Raw genomic sequence first — 23,166 nt, 5'->3', positions numbered from 1 at the left:
AATATAAAACAAAGGAAGCAGATGGATTCATGACAAAATTGTGTTTTGGTGATGGTGATGTGTTTGTAAATCTTACTTTACTAAACAGTCTTGCTGCTTACATTTATCTCTATCTATAATGAACTTGGCCCAGTAGTTTCAGTGGAAAATGTTAATAAAAATTTACAAATTTTATGAAAATTGTTAACAAGTATGGACACAACATTCAAGCTGGATTCCGCTCTAAATTTGGATTGTGATTAAATAGTTGACACAGCATAGGTTTCTGACACAGAATGAATGTATTCAAATGAACTTAAAATTTTTGTTTTCTCTTAGAGCAATTCACTATGCTGTTGAATATTAATCCTCTCAAAAAAATGTTTGAAGAAATTTTCTTTTTATTTAAGAAATTTCAAATGAGAAAAATTTAACCCAATTTTTTAATCACATCCCCCTTTCCCTTATTTCAAAACTAATTTCAATTAAAATATTCTAATGGAGTTTGCAACAATTACTACTCATTTAAATACATCATAAAATATTAAAATGTAAAAAAACTGCTTGTTATCACTGAATGGTAAAGATTATTTAAATTTATCAGTTGGTAGTAAAAAGTGAATATACATTGTATATTGTATATAACAAAGATTTAAGTTGATTCTGGACAAAGAAAGATAACTCCAATTAAAAAAAAATCTTGCAGATATTTCTTGCTTACTATACTCGACAAAGAAAGATAACTCTTAATTAAAAAAAAATTTGCTATTTCACAATATTGTGAAATTAGATATTTCTTGCCATTGCACAATACTGTGCAATTGAAAAGACTTGCTATTGCACAATACTTAATATAATAATTTTAGATCCTGATTTGGACCAACTTGAAAACTGGGCCCATAATCAAAAATCTAAGTACATGTTTAGATTCAGCATATCAAAGAGGCCCAAGAATTTAATTTTTGTTAAAATCAAACTAAGTTTAATTTTGGACCCTTTGGACCTTAACGTAGACCAATTTGAAAACGGGACCAAAAATTAAGAATCTACATACACAGTTAGATTCGGCATATTAAAGAACCCCAATTATTCAATTTTGATGAAATCAAACAAAGTTTAATTTTGGACCCTTTGGGGCCTTTTTTCCTTAACTGTTGGGACCAAAACTCCCAAAATCAATACCAACCTTCCTTTTATAGTCATAAACCTTGTGTTTAAATTTCATAGATTTCTATTTACTTATACTAACGCTATGGTGCGAAAACCAAGAAAAATGCTTATTTGGGTCCCTTTTTGGCCCCTTATTCCTAAACTGTTGGGACCGAAACTCCCAAAATCAATACCAACTGTTATGAAAAGAGGAATGTCCGAGCGGTGGATTCTTTTCATAAACAAATATCGAAAATAGAATTATAATGTTCAGCTACAAATATTTGAGATAACGGAGAAAGTTGTAGAAAATGATGATTTAATTAACACATATAAAATTATGATCACAAATCGGTATAAAATGTCACAGTTCCTGAATACTTAATAGTAATCTGAATAAAGTCCGTAAATATATGCTATGCTATGGAACAGTTCTTCTGACGGAAAAGTTAAGAGTATGTCCAAGGATTGCTCATTTGAATATATACGAATAATAACAAGCCAGACCGATGTATTAAATCACTGGAGCTCTATATTCTATAAACCACTTCAATACAGCATACTATAAAATCCTTTCTTTTCGTGTCCTTACTTCACCACACCCCGTGTCTAACGTCTCCAAAACAAAAGTACTCATCAACGTCATCAGCTTGCAAAATCCGGGAAACTGTACAACGTTGTTTAGAAATAATGTTCACAACACTGCCCTCCTTTTTAAAACAATTTCGTCCTCGAAATAAATAACAGTTCATCAGACCACGTATGTATAATAATCGTAATACTACAAACAATAAACTCCATGTCTCCTAATTCTATTGGCTGACTGTTTAGAATCAAGAATTTTGAATTTCTTAGTACATGCTTTCAAACGTTTTACATTAGCACAACACAATTCCTTACTAAATATATTGCCAGATGTCAGTTCTTTGTCTCTCATCTCTGGTTTGTTTATACATTTCCTCAAACGATTTCCAACAGTCACCAGGTCTATTAATTTTATTTTAGGGCATGTCCGTCTAACATGTCCTCTCTCTTTGCATTTTGAACACTTTATTTTCTTCACAGAAGTCCTCACTTTCTTAATGGACGAAACACAATGCAAATCCGTGGTTTCACACGTTCTTTTACAAAAGTCACTATTTAAATTTTCATGTTGTTTTGAATTCCCTGTATCTTTACGAAAAGTCTCTTTACAAAGTTCCTGCCAATACATTTCCTCTATAATCTCGCCAATGTTGACAGGTTGCTTAATCATTACATTCAACGCTACGCTGGAATCAGTATATCCCGATAAAGCATATTCTGTAGTGAGCTTTACCAACAAATTATTGTCTATTCCAGGAAACGATTTCCTTACCATAATCTCAACTCTACAAACATATTCCTGAATAGATTCATCTTCCGATTTTGACACATTTCTCAGTCTAAGTCGGCACATCCTGGGTGTTTCATTATCCCCAAATCGCCATTTCATAGAAGAATACAGTTTCTCAATATTAGTACGAATATCAATAGGCAAGTGTGCTGAGTATTCTAACGCTTGGTTCCTCAATGCAATTAAAAAATAACAAACCTTGTCATAATTGTCCCAGCAATTACGTTCTGCATAAATTGAAAACTGCATCCAAAATCCCTCAAATGAACCTGTTCCATCAAATTGAAGAGAATATGAATCTGTCATTGTTTTTATATCAATTTCCTCCTCTTTTTGAAAAAATCGGTTGTCTTTTGCTTCAGTAAAATCCACACTTCATACTGCACACGGTAACTTTCTATACAGTATTCAAATACTTCAATCCAACGTTATTCTTATCTTATTTAAAAACACAATTTACTTGTCACAAAACGTAGGTAAGTTCGCTGCCACCAGTGTTATGAAAAGAGGAATGTCCGAGCGGTGGATTCTTTTCATAAACAAATATCGAAAATAGAATTATAATGTTCAGCTACAAATATTTGAGATAACGGAGAAAGTTGTAGAAAATGATGATTTAATTAACACATATAAAATTATGATCACAAATCGGTATAAAATGTCACAGTTCCTGAATACTTAATAGTAATCTGAATAAAGTCCGTAAATATATGCTATGCTATGGAACAGTTCTTCTGACGGAAAAGTTAAGAGTATGTCCAAGGATTGCTCATTTGAATATATACGAATAATAACAAGCCAGACCGATGTATTAAATCACTGGAGCTCTATATTCTATAAACCACTTCAATACAGCATACTATAAAATCCTTTCTTTTCGTGTCCTTACTTCACCACACCCCGTGTCTAACGTCTCCAAAACAAAAGTACTCATCAACGTCATCAGCTTGCAAAATCCGGGAAACTGTACAACGTTGTTTAGAAATAATGTTCACAACACCAACCTTCCTTTTGTGGTCATAAACATTGTGTTTAAATATCATTGATTTCTATTTACTTTAACTAAAGTTATTGTGCGAAAACCAAGAATAATACTTATTTGGGCCCTTTTTTGGCCCCTAATTCCTAAACTGTTGAAACCAAAACTCCCAAAATCAATCCCAAACTTTCTTTTGTGGTCATAAACCTTGTGTCAAAATTTCATAGATTTCTATTAACTTAAACTAAAGTTATAGTGCGAAAACCAAGAAAATGCTTATTTGGGCCCTTTTTGGCCCCTAATTCCTAAAATGTTGGGACCAAAACTCCCAAAATCAATACCAGTCTTCCTTTTATGGTCATAAACCTTGTGTTAAAATTTCATAGATTTCTATTCACTTTTACTAAAGTTAGAGTGCGAAAACTAAAAGTATTCGGATGACGACGAAAACGACGACGACGACAACGACGACGCAGACGACGACGCCAACGTGATAGCAATATACGACGAAATTTTTTTCAAAATTTGCGGTCGTATAAAAATTGACTATAAAGGACAATAACTCCTTAGGGGGTCAATTGACCATTTCGGTCATGTTGACTTATTTGTAAATCTTACTTTGCTGAACATAATTGCTGTTTACAGTTTATCTCTATCTATAATAATATTCAAGATAATAACCAAAAACAGCAAAATTTCCTTAAAATTACCGATTCAGGGGCAGCAACCCAACAATGGGTTGTCAGATTCATCTGAAAATTGTAGGGCAGATAGATCTTGATCTGATAAACAATTTTACCCCTTGTCGGATTGCTCTAAATGCTTTGGTTTTTGAGTTATAAGCCAAAAACTGCATTTTACCCCTATGTTCTATTTTTAGCTGTGGCGGCCATCTTGATTTGATAGTCGGGTCAACGGACACATTTTTAAAACTATATACTCCAAAGATGATTATTGCCAAGTCTGGATTAATTTGGCCCAGTAGTTTCAGAGGAGAGGATTTTTGTAAAAGATAACTAAGATTTACGAAAAATGGTTAAAAATTGACTATAAAGGGCAATAACTCCTAAAGGAGTCAACTGACCATTTGGTCATGTTGACTTATTTGTAAATCCTACTTTGCTAAACATTATTGCTGTTTACAGTTTATCTCTATCTATAATGATATTCAAGATAATAACCAAAAACAGCAAAATTTCCTTAAAATTACCAATTCAGGGGCAGCAACCCAACAAAGGGTTGTCTAATTCATATGGAAATTTCAGGGCAGATAGAAATTGATCGGATAAACAATTGTACCCCATGTCAAATTAGCTCTAAATGCTTTGATTTTTGAGTTATAAGCCAAAAACTGTATTTTACCCCTATGTTCTATTTTTTGCCGTGGCGGCCATTTTGGTTGGTGGACCAGGTCACCGGACACATTTTTTAAACAAGATACCCCAATAACAATTGTGGCCAAGTTTGATTGAATTTTGCCCAGTAATTTCAGAGGAGAAGATTTTTGTAAAAGATTACTTATATTTAAGAACCAGATGCTCCGCAGGGCGTAGCTTTATACGACCACAGAGGTTGAACCCTGAACGGTTGGGGCAAGTATGGACACAACATTCAAGCTGGATTCAGCTCTAAATTTGGATTGTGATTAAATAGTTGACACAGCATAGGTTTCTGACACAGAATGAATGTGTTCTAATGAAATTAAAATTTTTGTTTTCTCTTAGAGCAATTCACTATGCTGTTGAATATTAATCCTCTCAAAAAAATGTTTGAAGAAATTTTCTTTTTATTTATGAAATTTCAAATGAGAAAATTGAACCCAATTTTTTTAATCACATCCCCCTTTCCCTTATTCCAAAACTAATCTCAATTAAAATTTCTAATGGAGTTTGCAACAATTACTACTCATTGAAATACATCATAAAATATTAAGATGTAAAAAAAGTGCTTGTTATCACTGAATGGTAAAGATTATTTTAATTTATCAGTTGGTAGTAAAAAGTGAATATACATTGTATATTGTATATATAACAAAGATTTAAGTTGATTCTGGACAAAGAAAGATAACTCCAAATAAAAAAAATTCTTACAATTAGATATTTCTTGCTTACTATTCTGGACAAAGAAAGATAACTCTAATTAAAAACAAAATTGCTATTTCACAATATTTTGCAATAAGATATTTCTTGCCATTGCGCAATACTGTGCAATTGAAAAGACTTGCTATTGCACAAAACTTAATATAATAATTTTAGATCCTGATTTGGACCAACTTGAAAACTGGGCCCAGAATCAAAAATCTAAGTACATGTTTGGATTCAGCATATCAAAGAACCCTAAGATTTCAATTTTTGTTAAAATCAAACTAAGTTTAATTTTGGACCCTTTGGACTTTAATGTAGACCAATTTGAAAACAAGACCAAAAATGAGGAATCTACATACACAGTTAGATTTGGCATATCAAAGAACCCAATTTATTCAATTTTTGATGAAATCAAACAAAGTTAAATTTTGGACCCCGATTTGGACCAACTTGAAAACTGGGCCGATAATCAAGAATCTAAGTACATTTTTAGATTCAGCATATCAAAGAACCCAACCGATTAATTTTTTGTCAAAATCAAACGAAGTTGGACCCTTTGGACCTTAATGTAGACCAATTTGAAAACGGGACCAAAAGTTAAAAATCTACATACACAGTTAGATTCGGCATATCTAGAACCCCAATTATTCAATTTTGATGAAATCAAACAAGGTTTAATTTTGGACCCTTTGGGCCCCTTATTCCTAAACTGTTGGGACCAAAACTCCCAAAATCATTACCAACCTTCCTTTTATGGTCATAAACCTTGTGTTTAAATTTCATAGATTTCTATTTACTTATACTAAAGTTATGGTGCGAAAACCAAGAAAAATGCTTATTTGGGTCCCTTTTTGGCCCCTAATTCCTAAACTGTTGGGACCTAAACTCCCAAAATCAATACCAACCTTCCTTTTGTGGTCATAAACCATTGTGTTTAAATTTCATTATTTTCTATTTACTTAAACTAAAGTTATTGTGCGAAAACCAAGAATAATGCTTCTATGGGCCCTTTTTTGGCCACTAATTCCTACACTATTGAAACCAAAACTCCCAAAATCAATCCCAACCTTTCTTTTGTGGTCATAAACCTTGTGTCAAAATTTCATAGATTTCTATTAAATTAAGCTAAAGTTATAGTGCGAAAACCAAGAAAATGCTTATTTGGGCCCTTTTTGGCCCCTAATTCCTAAAATGTTGGGACCAAAACTCCCAAAATCAATACCAACTTTCCTTTTGTGGTCATAAACCTTGTGATAAAATTTTATAGATTTATATTCACTTTTACTAAAGTTAGAGTGCGAAAACTAAAAGTATTCGGACGACGACGACGACGACGACGCCAACGTGATAGCAATATACGACGCAAATTTTGAAGCGGTCGTATAAAAATGGTTAAAAATTGTCTATAAAGGACAATAACTCCTTAACGGGTCCACTGACCATTTTGGTCATGATGACTTATTTGTAAATCTAACTTTGCTGAACATTATTGCTGTTGACAGTTTATCTCTATCTATAATAATATTAAAGATAATAACCAAAAACAGCAAAATTTCCACAAAATTACCAATTCAGGAGCAGCAACCCAACAACGGGTTGACCGATTCATCTGAAAATTTCAGGGCAGATGGATCTTGACCTGATAAACATTTTTACCCCCATGTCAGATTTCCTCAAAATGCTTTGGTTTTTGAGTTATAAGCCAAAAACTGCATATTACCCCTATGTTCTATTTTTAGCCGTGGCGGCCATTTTGGTTGGTTGACTGGGTCACGCCACACATTTTTTAAACTAGATACCCCAATGATGATTGTGGCCAAGTTTGGTTCAATTTGGCCAAGTAGTTTCAGAGGAGAAGATTTTTGTAAAAGTTAACAACGACGACGGACGCAAAGTGATGGGAAAAGCTCACTTGGCCCTTCGGGCCAGGTGAGCTAAAAAGAAGATGTGGTATGATTGCCAATGAGACAACTATCCACAAAAGACCAAAATGACACAAACATTAACAATTATAGGTCTTGGTACGGCCTTCAACAATGAGCAAAGCCCATACCGCATATAGTCAGCTATAAAAGGCCCCGATAAGACAATGTAAAACAATTTAAGCTTGATACAGCTCTGAATTTGGATTGTGATTAAATATTTGACACAGCATTAGTTTCTGACACAGAATGAATGTGGGTCTAATGAACTAATGAAAAAATAAATTTACCTATTTAATATGGCCAATATCTCAAATCTAAATACATGGATTGATTCAGCATATCAAAGAATCCTAAGAATTCAATTTTTGAAGAAATCAAACAAAGATTAATTTTATACCCCAATTTGGACCAACTTGATAACAATAAATTATAATGATCAACTGAAAGAATTATACTAGGCTATGTTGACCTTGTGTGGATTTGATAATTCTTGTAAGACCCCTAAGTCATATAGCTCCTTTTATCTTGAAGGATTCTTACATACTTGACAATGTTCTGATTTGAGCATTCCACATGAAAGTAAATCCAGATTTATAACCAATATTTCCTCTGTAAATTTGGTTAAAAAGAGCATCTTAATACTCAAAATTTTTAATTTACATAAAAATTCACTACAATTGCTGGCAATTATCCATAATATTCCAGTAGCCATGAAAAATGAACCACACTCAATGTTACACAACTGCATACACAGTAATAACAATAAACACACAGGTACTTTCTTTAAACATGTTTATTCAAAAACAAATATACTTTTGCTGTGAAGTAAGAACTGTATAACTGTAGTAAATATAGACTAGTATTACAACTGAAAACTGTTAACAAATTTTCTTGCATGCAGTCAATTCTATTAAATCAAGAATTGTTTTCTAAAAGGTTGAGCCTTACAGTCATTAAATTTTTAGTACAATTATTGTACTCAGACCTAAAAATCAACCCATCAAAATACTTCATTTGACTTTACAAACACAAATTTTGTTCACAAAGTACTGAGTCAAGCTAATGACTGAAAGGCAAGTTGTTGAAATCATATTTGCTCAGGTGGAAAGAACTCCTGTAAATCTAAGGTAAAATCAGCTGAATTTAGCTGTTCCACCAAAATGATATCAATTTCAAGTACATTTATGGTTTGAAATTCAATTTAACTCATCGTCTGCATAAAAGCAGTTTTTGTTCTTATTGCTTGTTATAATAGGCCAGTTTAATTTAAGAATCCAGCAAAATATGAAATAGGCACTGAGATAACAATTCTTATAAATATGATTTATCATTAACAGTAAAACAAGATTGTTTTGGAGAGAATCTCTCTTACTATGAATATTATTAGACATTACATGAATTTAAAACAAAATTGTTAACAAAAACAATGAATACATCAGGATTATGTCAAAACATTCCAAAATAAAAGAACATGTTTCTTTCACCAATGGAAAAAAAAATCTGGAGAAAAATACAGCATTTCAAGACCTTGGATTTGTTTAATATTTTGCGGTCATATAAAAAAAAACGCAACTGAATGTAACATTTAACAATTAGACACCTATAGGTCAATATATTAAACTTGAAACAGTTGTAGATACATGCAATTTAATACAAAACCATCAAAGATCTGTCATTATACTGAACTCTCCAAATAACAAAATATGACCTAACACAACCATTGATAATGTTTTGACTTTTAATAGGCATATGAATAAACACAGAACGACTATCATCCAAGTAAAGATCATAAAAACTAATTTGAATCTAGATTGAACAAAATTCTTTGTTGCATTGTTAGAAATCAGTAAATTGACTTTAAAAAGATATATATGAATATCTAGTATAAATGTAAAGAAAACAAACTTGGCAAGGGAAGATCAATTTTGTAATGTATATATAACCGGGTAAGTAACATGCTACAGGACAACCTATGAACTTTACAACTGTGTTGTGCATGCTTAACTATTGCTGGATTCTTAAACTACTGTTACCACCTTTATAATTAGTTACCATTGCATAATGTTGGATTTAAAATAATACAAACATCTATTCATTAATGAAAATACAATCTGTTTTTAGATTTGTAAGATTAATGAAAATATAATCTATTTTTAGATTTGTAAGAGATATTAGCCAGAAACAAAAACATACCACATATTCTTTTTTATATTCATAACCCTGTTATATTCTAATGTCATATAAGAGGTCTTCCTCAATTTTCACGGGACTACTTGAAGCAAAATTATCAACTGTCAATGGACGACAATATATGAAACATTTTTTAATGCATGATACTTCTATAGGCTTCTAAATCAAAACATGTAAATAAAATTAGCACAATAATATGAATCATGCCAGTCCCTTGACACAAGAGACACAAACTTCATGTAAGTTTTTCAACCTTAAATCCCTGAAAGCACTATCAATAACTTTTTCATTAATAAGTCTTATGATTTATCTTTTTTTCCAAAAAATTATGATTATGTTCATTTCAATATCTGAAATAAAAATTCAACAGTAAATGGAGAAATTTTTCAGACTTACTACATGCATTTTATTACAGCAAATTCATCTTTTTAAATGTCTGAAAAGTGACTTGTAGACTTAATATAACACAAATTTGAAAGGGTTCAGACCAGTTGTGATGACTGGAGAGCTGTAATAAGTGTATGTAGAAATTTGGCATTTACATTATGAAATACAAAGTGGGGAGAGACAACCTTCATCATTTTAACTATTATAAACATGATAAGTAGTATTTAACTGGATTACAACCTATAATATATCATAAAACAATACTATTATTATGGCAGGTAAAACTTCACCAATAAACTTCTTGTATAGAAAAAACTTTTACACTTTATATTTAAACCATTCTTGTTAAAAAAAAATATCTGTATTCATTTCTAAATTTGTCAGGAGCATCACTTTCCATTCTTATTAAAAGATGAGTTTTTTTTCAGGAATTTAAATAAACTAGTAATAAAATTTGTAAGTTTGGCCCTTTAAACTTGTTAAACCTTTTTCTTTCTTCAAAACTTGCAATTAATGGTTAATAAATAGTGTTTTGTGATTAATCATGCACTCAGATAGGTAATATGTCCTTCATGCAAGAATCACTGTTTAACTGTCTTTTGGTCCTGTTAAATGTTGAGAATAAATGTGAATCATATACATTGTATTAGAATTACTGTTTTGCAAAATGTCAACAAGTGGAATTTGATTTTTAATACAACTCATATCAGATAGGCTTTGATTATGGACAATAAATCAAAAATGCGAATCATAAAAAATTGCAAAATTTGTACTCATAATTAACAGCATTAAAGACATAATTTTGCTGAGACCAAAGAAAATTTATATACCACGAAAAAAGTACATGAACTCTACCTTCAAATAATTTATATTTATTAGCTGGAATATTTGTTTAATCAACCAACAGGCAAGTAAAATGAATGGATTTGAGGATTTATGGTAAAGAAAGCTGAAATATGCATATTATGGACAAACTGGCAAATAAATTAATGAAAGAATGAATTGTGGCAAACTAAGCTAAAATATGTCTATCTTCAAAAACCTGTTAAGTAAATGAAAGAGTGGATAAAAGGGTTGGCAAAAATGTTTACTTTTTTAAAGTATATTTCATATATTTATATTGAAAACCAATGCACCAATGATAACTGTTTTAATGAATTTTACTGGTACATCAATCAAAACAATATTAAATATAAATATTACTTTTACACAATAACAGTACAAATCTTTAAATTAAATATCTTTTTGAGGATATTGCTGGTAAAATTATCAAGAGATTAAGATTTTACTAAATGAATTGATGAGCCCCCTAAAAACTCTTCTGATAAAACGGTAGGCACAGCAAATATGAATGTACAACCTTTAAAACTTGTATGCACAATAAGAATCATGATGTAGAACATAAATAATATAATGAAACCTGTTAAAACCAAAATCTTAGACATATTTCTTGTTTACAAAAATTCCTGTTTTGATATATTTTACTACAATTTTAGCTCTGTAAAGAGATAAACAAAAGTGTTTCCAGACAATAAATGACAATTTTGATATTGTACATTTAAGATATAAACCAATTGCATGATAAGTATAAGGACAATCTCAAATGTTTTCTTCTTAAAGTTTTCCCACCCATTGTGTTGTATCAGTAATTATCCTCCCCTGATTGAAACCAAAATGGTAGAATCAAAGGGAGATAATCACTTTATATTATCTCCCCTTGTAACTTCACTTGAGTTGGTAAATTGATTAATTTCCTGAACTACAAAAAAACAGTCCATTTTAATATGAAAACTACTGGAACTAGTTAAATCTAGCATTCTACTGATGCAGTGAGAAGTGATTTTATATTTCCTTGCAGTTTATTAAGGATCACGTCCCCCTTTCACTTTCTCAAGCAAGATTCTAAAGTGCTGAGAAACAAGAGCTTTAACAGAAACCTTTGTAATTTTGTGCTTTGTACAAACATTGAATATTGCATAGCATTAAAAACAAGAATATGTCCATAGGACACAATCATGGCATGCCCCACTCTCACTAATACATTTCATTCTTCTAATCTTCAAAATTTTAGTTATTAAAACCACTTTTTGTAATAGTAACAGTTCACATCATATATAATGGACATGTGTTCTAAGTATAATGTTGATGTGACCAACACTTTCATAATTAACTACCTACTGTGGATTCATTATAAGTCTTTAGATACCAATGTTAGAGGATTTCATGGGTGTAGGAAAACCAAGAAATTGAGTTTTCAACAAATGAAAAATTTCCTATAGGCTTGTATGCAGAGTTCAGCAAAACCATGAAATTGAATATCCACGAAAATTTGAGTTTTCCATAATTCATGAAAATTGGTACCCACAAAAATAAATGAATCCGCAGTGACTAAAACTTTAACCTGATATTGAAAGAATAAACAGAAGGATGAAGACTGAAAATACATAATGTAACATGTAGCTGTGACATTACACAAGTCATTGGTTGTCAGTGTTTGACAGGAATTTTGTAAAAAAAACAACAAAAAACACATAATCCTTCCATTATTAGACTGCTCTTAAAAAGGGGAAATAAACAAAATGTAAGCTTTCAAAATTAGTGGTTCAGTGCATGTTTCATCTTACAAAAACTGCAGTTTTACTTAAATCTTGTCATAGGGATTTTTATTTCAACAGGTAAACAGATAAAGATGAGAAAGAGAAAAAATATGAAAAAAACAAAATCATAATGATAACAGTTACATTTGCAGAACTTACTCCTATGTTAATATACCATCAACTTATTAATCATATTAACTTTGTTGATTCAAAATGCTTTAAATGATGCAACAGAAAATATAAAAATTTACATGCAAGTTTCTGAGGTTAAAAGTTTTCGAACTGATTCTCATGTAGGGGTTAAAATCTCAACAACAAATTAGAACAATGATTAAGATGCTATGATTGATCAATACTTTTGCACTTAATAATTAATTCAAAAAATTCAAAAAAATGCTTCATAAATACAGTAATAATGTACCGTCAGAATTCTGACGGCATAATGAATGGTTTGACTAAATACAACTTTTCATTCTCCTGTTTAAAGATAGGATGTTTCTTGTAATGCTCTATTAGATGGTCAAGTGACGAGAATTTTTGTTGACCTATCTGGTACTGTTCATCGTTCACATTCACACGAAAATGCTTGTTCCTTTCGGCAGCTTTTAAAACGACTGTAAAGTTTCCACTCTGAAAAAAAAGAGTCAATATAATATTAGAAAATGCACAAGTAAATAATCTATCATATAAAAACCACTGCAAAAAAAAGGAAACAATGAAATATGAAAAACTTTCACAATTTATTTCATTTTGGAACCTAGCTGCTTCAGTGTATTTCAGTAAGGTGTTTTATGAGCATTGAGATTACTGTAAAGTATGTGAAAACAAATGACGACACATTACTTTTTCATCTGTAATGTAAGTTTGATGGTCTTTCAATAGACAACTTTCGAGTTCGATGCATTTCCGTCAAAAACTCTGGTTTTAGTGAACGTCATTTGTGCGTTTAGGGGCGTCGTCACTTCTGTTCCAACGTTGAGCGAGTTGTTGGAAAACTATAATTGTATATTGTACGAATTATTCGGCAAATTGAATACTTAAAATTGACAATCAGCATTGCTGTCATTGGGGAATTGTCATTAAGTACCTACAGAACAACAATTATTTCTAGTTTATCCTGCACAATGACGATCACTAAAATAAAAATAAGACGCTTGATGAAAATTAATAGTGCAGGGATACAGGCGACCCCCTCTATCTGGTAAATGACGTCATAAAGGCGCATATAATTGACGAGTTTTTTCCGGTGACGGATGAACTCGAAAGTGGTCTATTGAGTGTGAAGTGATTCTGCTTTGAGTTTATAAAAAAAATAAAACTACATGTATAACTGATATAGGATGAATTCTCTGAAATATGCTTTTAGTCCATGAATGTTTTCTTAAATATGGAAATGGTATATTATTATATCCTTATCGTTTTTCGTTAATATTTTCTTTTACTGTATTTTGTTTAACTTCTTTATATTACAGTGTATTGTTAATATATAAATTCTATGTTGGAGAGTTGTCCCATTAGCACTCACACCACATCAATTGGAACTTTGCTTACAAACCAAACACTTTGGAAAATATGTGTTCTCATTTATATTCAAATTTGATGGTATGAGGCAACCCTAAATATCTGATTCCTCATGAAGACATGACATATAAAAAGCTAAAACTAAATACTAACTGCAGATTCACTATCACGTATAATGAAATCTCCTTCATTAGCAAACTTTTTCAAAAGTTCCTCGCACTCTTGTCGTGTTATTTTGCCATAATACCAGTCTTTATCTGCGAGTGGACCAGAAACACGAAACTGTTTTCTACTTCCAGGACCGACAACTGAGAGATTAGAAGTGTTCGATAGACTACTTGTTGATTGGGACTGTGGTGTTGAAGAACTGTGGCTATTGGCAGTTTCACAGTCTTCTAAAACCTGAACATAATTTTGTGGGACCAGCCCGACTAATCCACGTTCATTCTGAGCACGCCACCAATCAGGGTCCTCTGACGGTTTTTCTAAAATCACAAGTCGCTCTCCTTTTTCAAACGCCAGTTCCTCTGGTTGCGTACCAGTAAATGCATAAAGGGCAACAACAGTTTCTTGCTCTTGAATTCGAGGTTCCAACATTGCTGCTGTTGAATACTCCACGGGACAACTATTTTCATTTTGTTCTTCAATAATGTCAACATAATTTGAAGGAAACCATCCTGTACTATTATCCTTCTTACGACCCTTCCACCACCCATCAATTGACTTTTCTAACACTGTCACTTGTTCAGCTTTGGTCAATCCTAATTCATCTGGCCTCTGAGGAGTATAATTAAATTTGACAATGGAAGGCTGAGGATCACAAATCGTAACGTCACTACTCACACTATTTTGATCACTTCCTGTATCTCCATTGCGGCTCACTATAGGACTATGAGAAGTTAATTTTGTATCACTTTTATTTCTTCTTCCAAGAGTTGCTCTGAGACTAGAGAAAATCTTTGAAGGTTTGGACTTTTTAACATAATTTGAGGGAACGAATCCCGATTTGTTACGATTGTTTTGCACCTTCCACCATTCCCTAGTGTCATCTAACAAGACCAGCTTTTCATGTTTCCTTATATCTAGTTCCTGTGCATTTTCGGCCTTGTAGTCATATTTTGCAACAACGACTTGTTGACCTTCTTCATTCATGGTTGCTGCTGGCATCCGGACGTTGTGCTTCACATCACTGAAATGATAAATATCCAATTTAAATTCAATCACATTTTTATAATGCTACTGTTGTCATATGAATGGATACCCACATTTTGCAATTCCTGATTGACTGTGGTTCATATTTTGTGTTAAAAGTGTTTAGCTTATTACTGCAGATTGTGACTTCTTATGGGGTTTTTGGGGTCTGATCCTTCTTTGAAACAGTTTCTTTTGTATACTAGTAATTCAACATTTAATGTAAGTTTATCCATCTCATTGGCCACAATGCAATGTATATTTTTTGCCCAACCTTTAGTGTGGGCACAACATATTTTTCTGGAACTGCCAATATTAACAAGTGAGTGGATTAAACTAGTCTAGTGTATTTTCAATTCTCACACCTATTACCGGTAGTCTATTATCACCAGTGACATAACAAACAATATTTTTAGCAAAAATAAATTGAATATATGTATATGAAGTTATAAAATTTGATTGTCTGCAATAATTGCAATACTTAGATTTAATAATGATGCTAAATAAATGTCTATTACACATGTTAAATGAACTATTCAAGCAGAAAATCATGATATCTTCACTCTGGGGATGGTATCATTATTATCCATAAGTATGTATAACAAGATATATATGTACAAGGAGGTTGACCTAAATTCCATACATCAACATTTTATGGGAAATATTAATATTCATACACTATTATCTGGTATAAAACTGTAATGCTTAAGTATTAAATCTTCAGACCTATATATTTTAAATAAAATAAAAAGACATTAGCTTTTATATGAGAAACCATAATTTTCCATTATTTTTAATCTTTTGACTATTGCTTTCTAGTCTGGGGCAGTTTCTGTGTACATGAATGTCTTCACTAGCCCTTCTGATTTAAACACTTCCAAACCATATATATGCTGCAATTAAAAGTGGGCATTATATGCACATATATACATGTATGGTCTAGGTGAAAAAAATTAAAAACAAACATTTCAGCAGTTGATAAAGAAATGTCAAAGTACAAGAGTTAAATCAATTTTTATACTATCTTGTTTTTAAAATCATTACAGCCTTCACGCTAATTTTTTGAGTCCACTTAAGTTGGATTCTGTTGGCTTGTAGAGAAGAAATTTACAAGCCTTTAAACAATTTTACAAGCCAATGTGGTAGGACTTGTGGTTAAATGTGATGACTGGATCAATATTGTCAGAACCTATGATTTAATGTTTCCAAAAAAAATTAATTGCTTGCCAAATACTTTTTAAGCTTCACCTCTAACTTTACAAATTATATATATATTTTTTTTATTTAAAAAAATTAACACTACAGGGAGATAACTCTTTAAAGTCAGCTAAAGGTTTTAATTACGTTGTGTTGTAAAGGGAATATTAAGCTTCTCAATGATCAAAATTGGTGTTTGTCAAATTGCTAAATAACCAGTGTAATTTTTCTGACAAAACAGTTGATTCAATTTTTTTTTAGTTTTTAAATTTTTGTATAAGTGTCAAAGTAAATACTTTTAATTTTTTCTATGAAAATTAAACAAGCTAAATTAATTTTAGTGAAAGTGTTGGGTACCACCTTAACAAATAAGCTGTTAAAGCAAGTCAAATGGATGTTAATGTTATTACACAACAGTCAGTTGTACTCTTTTCCTGAAAAACATAATATGAACTATGCAGTATCATATACATGTATGTAGTGGGTTATTATCATTGTTGGTGTTGGTACTTGTATTGTATTCTATAATTGCTTTTATGTATTAAATTTAGTCTGCAGTGGAGAGTTATCTCATTGAAAATCATACCACTCTGTCACATATTTATTTAAATCAATTCAGAAGTAACAGCAGCATTTAGCTAATGAAATACACATCCTCTGGCACATGAATATGTCTACTCTCTATAAAAGTACAAGTCCCTTTTCTGACATGGACTTCAGTACATGTACATTTTTTACCTATCCATAAACAATTCCATTCTACAGATGCAGGTGTCAGAATGTCTGCAAACTCTTTAATTGCAGCAGTACATTTGTGAAAGGGGTTATGAAGGACAAAAATGATTAGATATGAACCCATACCTTGAATCTGAGTAAGCTAAACTATAATTGTGCAATGCTGATACTACAATGTACCAGAGAAAAAAAATTCTGACCTTGTTGCTATATTTTCAATTCTGGATAAAGCTAGCTGTAGTTCTATACTACTAATGATTAACTCTCCATGAAAACATGTACCATTAAATTACTGTTACAATTAATATATTTCCATTCCCTGTGAAATTTAGGCGATGAATAGACGTCCACTGACACAGCAGGTTCAATCACTGACATTTAATAAATTGCAGCATAAAAAAGATGGAGACTTTCGGATAAGAATATATGTACACACGTGCACATAAGATTTTATCTTTATTTTTGTGTTTTCTACTAACCACACATTTTTTCTTCAATTACCAACTATCAGGTGGTTGAATTCAAAGCTTTAATCATTTGCACTATTTCTCTCCAAGATTACACTGTGATGCATAGTACAGAAAAACAGGAAATGAAACAAGTTTTTATCTGTTTCTATCCATGATTGAAATTCCAGCATATCACTGATAAGAAATTTGTCTGTGTAATCAAATACTGTTACTACTCCAGTCCTGCTGTGATCAAATATTCTATTAAAAACAACTAATGTTATGATGGGTAAGAATTCTTCAAACAGAGATGTATTTTTATGCAAAAAAAATATATAGTGGCAGTTTCAAAATAGCATCCCAATAGGCTGAATAGTGGGATTTGTACAAACTACCTGCACAAAAGTCTGCAAACTATATAAAATTTAAAAACTTCTCTTGTTATGATGGGTTTTTATTTAAGAATTCTTCAAACAGAGATGTATTTTTATACTGTCAAAATAAATTTTATATCTGCCATTAAAATGTGGAATTTTTGTATGTTTGTTTCAAAATGGCATCTCAACAGTGAGATTTGTACAAATAACCTGCACAAAAGTTTGCAAACTATATAAAATTGATACCTCCTCCAAATATTGTAAGATATTGGTAAAGGAACACTAAAAGTTATAAAAATATATTTCTAAATAATAGTTAGCTTATCTTATGAGTTCAATAAAAATCTGTAAAATTGTTTACCATTTCTTTTTATCCCCATGCATTATAGTTTGGACAAGTCAGCAAATTGATCATGATATTTGAACTTATAAGTTGATTACATATACATGTCTACTGTATAGATTACACAAACATGTATATTGCAAAATAATATCTAAAATTAAACAAGACCTGTTAATTTCTTCACTAAAGGTTAGACATTTTCCTTGAGGCTCTTTTTCAAATAAAACCAAAGACAAGACACATTCTAGGAAAATTTCAAATCAACTGACAATTTTCTAATTATTCCATTCAATGGACCCAGTACCCCGGTATAAGCCAATTATCAAGAACACTAGCATGGTTTAACCCATTAACCCCTAATGACGCATATAGGCGTCATGGCGACAACCATTCTTTGATGGCACGTATGACCCTCCATACCTTTTTTGAATTGCCCAACTTGAACTGTCATGTTAGCAGGGACTTCAACCAAGCAGTTCATGGTCCATTACCTCTTGTCAGACGTCTGTTCATGAAAATATGGCACTTTGAAAGCCGTTTAAGAGTTCAAAATCGGGAAAACGTGAAAAGTAGCCAAAATCAGGTGGGGGTGGGCATCTGTTGATGGCCACTACTTAACTGGTAGTCATTGTAGGTATACACTATTATCGTAAAAGCATGCATAGGTGGTATAGGAACACAAAGAGGTATAACATGGCCAATCGGAATCTAGTCTGTAAAATCTAGGTCACCGTTTTGTCAAAAATCCGTAAAAACGAACATTTAGGCAGACCTGACTTGACGATAACAATTCGCCAGCAAGACACCTAAGTCCCATATACTCCCAGTTAGCATGCATGCACTGCTGTAACTATAGGGTAATACTTGAATGACACAGAAACACAGTCTGGTTAATGTTCACCTCTCAAGGTCGTTTTAAAATCGGAAAATAGACGGAAAATGACCATTTTTCAGTGGGGGTGGGTTCAAACCCACGAGAAAATCTTCCACCTCCCACCCCACCCCCCACCCATGCCATCCGCCCCCAAATTGCAATACATAGTTTAATAGATGAGCAGCAGTTACAGCATCAAGAGTCTGCTAATTTGCATATAATTTGCATATTATTGCAAATTTTCGAAAATGCCTGATTTTCCAGAAATCTCGTAGGGGCCAATGAGTTAAAATAAAAATATTTTTTTCCCGATTTTCAACCTCTAAAGAGTGTTTGGGTCAGTTTTACACCCCAAAACGACCCTCAAACCCAACAGAAGTCAAATATAAAAAAAAATGACCAAATCGTTTAAGCTGAGAAACATGATAAAATTCTTTTGATGCAAAATATCCATGATCACACCAGTTTTCAAGAATTTCAACATAGAATATTTTTTTATAACTAACATTTCATGTCTTTCCAGTCTATATCAAGTTCAATAATTGGTTATTTCTTATAGCTTCTACCCTCAGTTTTCAATATGATATGTGTGTGTTTTAAAATTTTGTACAGAATACAAAAACATTTTCATGTTACATGTGCACATGTATGTAGCTAAAATATAAAAATTCATAATCATATCCAATAAATTTTCATCCATGGATATCCTTGAACAGATATTAAAACCTTACCTGCTGCATGTATTGCTACATACATTTGTATATATATACAAACATACAAGCAACAGAAGTGGTCCAATAGTCTAGTAACACACTTTTATGTTATTTATATCTCTAATAAAATCTGTTAATACATCATGCAATAGAGGATCAGTGTCAGAATTACTGTCATCCTACCATGTATAACATCACCAAAGTTAAAGACCATAGCAACATGTTAATTCTAATAAACTTAAATGCATCCAAATTAATTGCAACTTCAAATGTACAGATAAAAAAGAAAAACAACACAGACTTTGGAAATAAAATAACCCAGATAAAAAAACAAAAAAACTAACATGACAAAAGCAAAAGCTTAAATGAACACCTGGTAAATGACAATATAGACCATACAAGAGGGAAGGAAGGCCCTTTCCCATTGGTTAAAATTTAATTGTGATTTGTTAAATTATCCTTATCATGAATGATTCATTAGAGATCTCGAATAACAATCTGTTATCATTATAATTTATAAACAGTGAAAGGTTGGTAAACTTTTCTTCTTCTTCCTCTTCAGGTATCCTACCCTTCAGAATTATAATGATTATTGACTGCAATCATGCTCAATATACAAATTGTAGTATAATACAGATTTGCCACTACTCTACTTTTAGTTAAAATAAAAGGTCCTTTGTTACTTTTATCAGCATTTGTATTATAAATATATATTGTAATAAATTTCGGATTCTTGAAATATTCATATTGTAGCCATGAGTATCCTTGAAGAGACAATAATTGGGACATTAAATTGGTACCATTTCAATGTATGATGCAGATGTTTCTTATCATGTGGAGCAGGATCTGCTTACCCTATCGAAGCACCTGAGATCACCCCTAGTTTTTGGTGGGGTTCGTGTTGTTAATTCTTTAGTTTTCTATGTTGTGTTATGTGTACTATAGTTTGTGTGTTTGTCCTTTTCATTTTAAGGCATGGCGTTGTCAGTTTATTGTCGACTTATGAGTTTGACTGTCCCTCTGGTATCTTTCGTCCCTCTTTTATCAATGTTTAAGTTTTTGGCGAACAGGAAGTAAAACATTGAAAGAACTGCAAAACATGTCACACAGTAGTCAAGATAGCATTATCAGATCATTGAAGCTTAGAGCTAAGTTTCAGGAATTATGACTTTTACAAATATAAATTTACATTGTATGTACATATATTTGGATCTGGTGGTTGCTGTCTGTGTCAGCTAAGATAAATGTTGCATGACCATCTTATGGAGATGTCAAGGAAGGATGCAGAGGTAAATCACCAATTCCCATTTCTTTGAATTTGAAGCATATAACTACATTGTATAAGTACTTGTAATTTTTATCAGACCCATTTTTGCTCACAAAGGATTAAGATACGCCAAGGGTAGAGACGAGGGGACTGGATTGTAACCCTTGGCTAGCAATGATGTATCAGACCAAACTGTAAATGGTTGATTAGTTTGTACATTGTCATTGTGTGGTCCTGTGTTGGTGTTTAACCTCTTACAAAGTAACATATTGCTCTAAGTGTGGTGGTGGGACAGTTCCAATTAATAGAAAGTACAAACATGTATGAAACATGTCATTGTACATTTACAACATCAAGCTAGTAATAGTATAACAGTTTATAACATGTATACATACTCCATCATCTAGGTTAACACCCAATCTATGGGTATGAAATGTCCTGATAACATCTACTAAGTAAGAAGTTGAGTCAACAATCAACAGATGACTGGCTTTTTAAGAACATAAAACCAATGTTTTCTACTTGAAATCCATTGTAAAGCTGTCATGATCGGTAAAAACTGTATAAATAAAACATGTCTGCTATATAACCTTCTAAATATCTTACCTAATTACTCAGATTTTTTCGACTTTGACAGTTGGCATTGTTTTTGGTTTTCCTTCATTATCTCACTTCATTTATTATTCCATGACCGATATCTCGGAGATGAGTCACCCACAGAACAACGGTAGGAAGTATAGCGAAAAGTCTTTCTGTGTCAGTATTGTTAGCAACTTTACTTTCAGATATTAAGTTTTCTATACCATCTGTTGAATAGACACTCCAATATTATCTTATATAGTTCAAACAAACTTCATTTCTGTGGTATTCTTTTGACAAGTAAAGTCGGTGTTTTGGTCAGCCATGTTGATTAGAGTAAAATAGTCCCACCCATTTAAAGATTCATGCGCGTGAGCAAAATATCGCGGGAAGCTGTTCGAAAAAGGGGTGCCTTTATTTACTCTTTATCACGAAAACATGTGGTAGTTCAAATAAATGTTGGTGCAAGGTTGCGAGGGATAAGATGAGGAAGCGCTAGATACCAATCTCGATCCATAACATTACGAAATTGGAAAGTGTGGACCCTCATCAATGCCCCTCGGCCTTGATGTGTTGGCTTTCTCTGAGACGTTTCGGTCACATTACAAGTTGTAACTCATTTGTTCCACAGGTCGTTTCGGCCACGCTTCCAGACTGGAGGTTCATCCACATCCAACGAACTGGCAGTTCGTCCACAACCAACCGTTGAACGGCTATAACGTGACGGTACCCAAATTGCACCTATTTTGACGGTTTTTTCACCTACGTTTTTTTATGATCAAGAAAAAAATGTCCATACTGTGTTTATTTTGTAGCCCTATCCTTCTTGATTGTATAGGTACACCAATTTAAATTTTAATCCATATTGAGTCATTGAAAAATGGGTTTGAATCAACCTCCAAACCATCCATGATTCTGTAATGAGGAGTACCCAAATTGCATCCATGCTTAGATTCACATCGTCAAAAGTCTAATAACCGGGCTTTTGTTTAATTTCTTCAAGTATTTTGAACAATTGGATATTTGTCCATGCTTACTCTTCATATTTTACGAAATGGATACTTATAATATATTGTAGAGTGGGGCGCCCATATTCGCCCGGGTTACAATTTCGCCGTTTTATGATTTTGAGGTGTAAAAACTTCAAAGGATGCCTGAAATGGAAGACATATACCGGTAAATGATATTATATAACAAATATGATTATTTTTTATAACTGAGACAAAATTGCGGCACCTACTGAAAAGGACCGAAA

The 23,166-nt window shown here is 32.2% G+C and overlaps 1 protein-coding gene across 2 annotated transcripts; it reads right to left on the bottom strand.

The window, feature by feature from the left end:
• Positions 1-8,266: 8,266 nt before the first annotated feature.
• On the bottom strand, positions 8,267-22,277 carry LOC134710269 (cytoplasmic protein NCK2-like). 2 transcript variants are annotated; one of them, XM_063570553.1, is made up of 3 exons: positions 21,939-22,277; positions 14,340-15,375; positions 8,267-13,295 (listed from the first exon to the last, which is right to left on the bottom strand). In XM_063570553.1, the coding sequence occupies exons 2-3, from the start codon at positions 15,351-15,353 to the stop codon at positions 13,089-13,091; spliced, it is 1,221 nt and encodes a 406-aa protein (XP_063426623.1). In that variant the 5' UTR covers positions 15,354-15,375; positions 21,939-22,277; the 3' UTR covers positions 8,267-13,088. The 2 variants fall into 2 exon arrangements, with proteins under 2 accessions (XP_063426623.1, XP_063426622.1); XM_063570552.1 differs by lacking the exon at positions 21,939-22,277 and adding an exon at positions 18,497-18,689.
• Positions 22,278-23,166: the final 889 nt, after the last annotated feature.

This window comes from Mytilus trossulus, chromosome 3 (assembly GCF_036588685.1).
Source record: "Mytilus trossulus isolate FHL-02 chromosome 3, PNRI_Mtr1.1.1.hap1, whole genome shotgun sequence".
Lineage (NCBI taxonomy): Eukaryota > Metazoa > Mollusca > Bivalvia > Mytilida > Mytilidae > Mytilus > Mytilus trossulus.
This window is presented reverse-complemented; position numbering and strand designations above follow the sequence as displayed.